The sequence below is a fragment of the Vigna angularis genome, chromosome 1 (assembly GCF_016808095.1).
Source record: "Vigna angularis cultivar LongXiaoDou No.4 chromosome 1, ASM1680809v1, whole genome shotgun sequence".
Taxonomy (NCBI): Eukaryota; Viridiplantae; Streptophyta; class Magnoliopsida; order Fabales; family Fabaceae; genus Vigna; species Vigna angularis.
In genome coordinates this window covers 62,089,424-62,093,306 of record NC_068970.1, presented here as the reverse complement: position 1 = coordinate 62,093,306, position 3,883 = coordinate 62,089,424, and the positions used below count along the sequence as shown (strand labels likewise).

The following is a 3,883-nucleotide window of genomic DNA, read 5'->3' as shown; positions in this document are numbered from 1 at the left end:
TAATTTTTTTATACATTTAAGAATTATAGATTAAATATTTTTATTCATTCATGACTAAATAAAGAGCCTCACATATTTAAAGATTAAATCGATGATTAAGTCATTAACTAATGCCACAATTTTTCATTTGTTAGAATGTGGAGCTAACATACACTCAAGCCAAGACAAGAGAAAAATGTACAAAATTGGCCAAAACAACATAAAACTGAGCATCTGGTGGACAATTTAACATATTTTGTTGAATAAGAATAAATAAATACTAAATACTAAAGAAAAAGGGAGAGAGATGACAGATTCGATGCTCATGCACTTCCATATCAAAATTAACTGTAAGCTAATATTTAGAGTCCCTTTTGCTACATTCAATATATTTATCTCCAACCTCCATCATCCTTCTGTATGAATATGAATATCAAGAATCACAGTATAGAGAGAGTAACAATTCACTCAATATTCACAAACGTATGGTGGCCTTTAACTGGTTTTATTTTTCTCACCCCTTCACAATCATCTCCATTATTATATCATTCCAAGTGTCTATTGGCCCTGGTAAGCACCAATGCAAACAATCATTCTGAACTTTAGCCTTTTTCTCCTTTGCAAATGGTTGAAATTGCCTGTATGGACCAGGATGTCCATCAGGTCTCAATTGTGATAGTGCAGAGAAATCCACAAGCTTAAAATTCACACCATTTTTTGAAGCTTCAGAAGCTGCTTTTCCAACCTCATCTAACTCTATGTCACGGAGCATCTGGTTCAAATATTTCCTTTCCATCTCACCTTCTTTAATTGGTGCTGTTCTATTGCAAGTTCCCCCACTGAACCACTCCCCATTTTCAAAATGATCAGCTGTGAATGTCCTGAAAAAGACCATTCCTTTGTGATTTGAAGAAACTACGAAGTTCATCACAAATTTTAAGGCTTTGCGGTATGCGAAGTTAAATCCCAGCTCTGTCAGGTTCCTCTTAGGACAGGAGTGGCAACCCAATATGGTGTCATTCTCATAGTAGATTGCAGATTTCAGAAACCATTTCCCGGTTGAAATAATGATGTAATCAAAGTCCAGGTATTGATCCGTCCATTTACTGTCCAGTTTGTCAAGATGTAGCTCCACTTCAGAACTCGAAACTCCATTTATGTCTTCAAATATAGCAGCTTCCACAAGGAATGGAGACCAAATCACTGATATACGGAAGTTGTATGAGGGGAAGTTCCAGCTTTTGCTCTTGTACTCCTCATCATGGTAGACTAAGACAGGTTTTTCCACCTGAAGGACAAAATAGTTCGTGTGAATCACCCCTCTTCCAATGGTTCCCGAGAATAACACCAGTATATGTGTATATATAGGCCACGATAATTTCTAAAATACATTATGCTCAGTAGCATTGTGATAACACTTTGTAGCACCGACAGTTAAACTTTACAAGAAAACTAAGTTGTAGCATGGATTATAGTAAGTGTTGCAGATGCATTGATTAGAGATAATACCAAACTATATTATAACAAACTTTATTTTACAAATGGGTTTTGTTAGGTTTTGTGAGATTGAGTAAGTATAAATTCACTTACTAGGATCATATTAGAACTTATCTTAACAAGATTATAATCGCAACCATAGGTGCATGGACTTCTTCACAAAAATCAATAATCATTCCAATGGAAGTTCAAATCAAGCCTTGTAAACCAAAATGATGCTATTGTCAATGAATTGAACAAATTTTCAAATATTTGTATAGTATCCAAATCTCAGTGCCTCAAATATACAAGACACTAGATTCTGATGCAACTTCAACAGAGCTAGGAAGTAAAAAACAAAGATTTTACTTAACTCTCACGCGCACTAAATATATAGGTTCATGCCTATAAGCGACTGTAAAATATAACTTCTAAGTACTCAAGCCTACTACATCATTTACTCAAACAAGTGCAGCCAAACAAAAGCATACAGCAACAGAATCTTCATTTTATTTTTCAAAGTAAATAAACCCAACCTCCAAGGTTAGACATTGGAACCAAAAGCAAGATCTGGTCCAAAACAGAAGAATTTAAGTGCAAAAGGCAGTTGTCTGATCCTCATAGAAACAATCGAACAAAAGGGAAAGCAACATTTGGACCTAATGATCAGTAATAGAACCACTAATGATATGGCAATACATACCTGGGAGAGAATGCAAAGCAGGGATTGAACATGGTTGCGGGAAATGGAATCACCAATGAATGCCCAGGCTTTGTTCCGCATCATGTTGAGAAACCTCTTTGGATCAAACTGAGGCAAATCACACTGTCTAGGAGCCCACCTCCAATACAGAAACTCTCTGTCAGGCCTTCCATTCTTCAAGCAATTTTGATGAGTTTCAATAAGGTCGCAGCTTTCGTTGGTGTAAGTTGGACCAGACGGGTTCGGAACCCAATCCCCGTTAAAGTAATCACATTGTTCTGCATTCGATCAAGCTCAAGTCAGAACCACATTCACACTCTTACCTCTCAATCCAACTACCTTATTCAAAAATCTAAACAACATGTGTGCGAGAGAGCTCAAACTCTACACCACCGACTAAGGTAAAATAACCTATTCGTGTTAGTTGACTCCCACATTGAGTTTTTTTTTCATCTGATTAAACGTAATAACTATTCTAAAAGTTACATCTGCTTTCTAATTCGTAAAAACTAGACTCAAAGTACACAGAAAGTAAGCTCATATACGTAATGTAACCGTAGATAACCATTCAGCTTGGTATGGTGGCATAATAAGGTATGATCACGAAAAACAAATTCCACAACAGCATATCAGAATCGTAGATCTAAAGGCACGTGCATATAATTTTCTGTCAAAAGGGTCAATAGAAAAGAATTCAACACTGACCTGATTCTGTGGGAGGGAGCTGATCTTCAGTTTCAGAAACGAATTCCAGAAGAGGTGGGGGTTCGGGAAGACGACCCAGAAGAGGTGGAGGTTCGGGAATACGTTCCAGAACAGGTGGAGGTTCGGAAAGTGGTTGTGAAAGAGCTGCAGAGTGAGGAGAATTGTGGGGCTCTGATAAGGTGGCTTTTTGAGGAAATGGGGATTCGAGAACAGGGGAAATCTGCGAGGGCAGGGAGTGAAAGAAGAGAATACGGAAAGCGAGGCCTACGAAGAAGAGGGTGAGAAGCAACTTGAGGAAGATGTTTCTGTGGGGGAAGGGGAAGTTCTGCTTCAAATAATCGGTTCTCATTTTGTGTATGTTTGTTTGGAGAAACAGTGGTGACAGAGCATGGAACAGAGGAAGTGACCTCCTCTGTGTCGTGTCTTTTTGAGCAATGAAAGTGAAGAAGCTAAGGAGAAAGAGCAGAGAGAAGGTGTGGAATGGTTCGTAGATCCATGTCTGTTACCGACTAGTTTTCACGACAAGACAAGATTCTCTCCACCTATTATTTTCCACTTTTTTTAATTAACGATTTATCAATTCTCTCTGTTAGCTTCACTTCAGATCCATGAATAAACAATGATTACAGTGCATTAACAGAGTATTCCTTCTATAATTCATTTTATTTTTCCACATTATCAGATCCATAATTCAATACTATTATTTCTTATGTTGTGGGAGATTCATCTCTTTCTTCAGAAAATCAAATTCATTCAGTTCATGAAACAATAAAAAAATAAAGTCTTCATAGCTATCTTAATGGGATTTAAACCCCTTCCCGTCAAGTCAATTTGGCAACAAATTATTAACAATATACTGTCTCAATTAAGCTTTGAGATACTGTATTCCTTTTAATGGTGGAATTATTTTATATTTATCAATATTTTTAAATTTAAAACAATATTAATTACTTTTGCACTTTTTTAGCTATTTTTTCACTGATATGCATCTACTTATTTATTACTAGAAAATATCATAGC

The 3,883-nt window shown here is 36.5% G+C and overlaps 1 protein-coding gene across 1 annotated transcript; it reads right to left on the bottom strand.

Annotated features, from left to right (window-relative positions):
* Nucleotides 1-287: 287 nt before the first annotated feature.
* On the bottom strand, nucleotides 288-3,418 carry LOC108322895 (protein trichome birefringence-like 23). Its single transcript, XM_017555182.2, has 3 exons — nucleotides 2,864-3,418; nucleotides 2,159-2,436; nucleotides 288-1,267 (listed from the first exon to the last, which is right to left on the bottom strand). Exons 1-3 carry the CDS (start codon nucleotides 3,210-3,212, stop codon nucleotides 494-496), a joined length of 1,401 nt encoding a protein of 466 aa, XP_017410671.1. The 5' UTR covers nucleotides 3,213-3,418; the 3' UTR covers nucleotides 288-493.
* Between the last annotated feature and the right edge of the window lie 465 nt (nucleotides 3,419-3,883).

Bases quoted from the DNA above. Each gene is read 5' to 3' on its own strand.
- LOC108322895 (XM_017555182.2), bottom strand. From the start codon at position 3,212: ATGAGAACCGATTATTTGAAGCAGAACTTCCCCTTCCCCCACAGAAAC. The intron at 2,437-2,863 runs GTCAGTGTTGAA...GATCGAATGCAG, and splicing joins GCTCCCTCCCACAGAATCAG to AACAATGTGATTACTTTAAC. The intron at 1,268-2,158 runs GTATGTATTGCC...TTTGTCCTTCAG, and splicing joins TGCTTTGCATTCTCTCCCAG to GTGGAAAAACCTGTCTTAGT.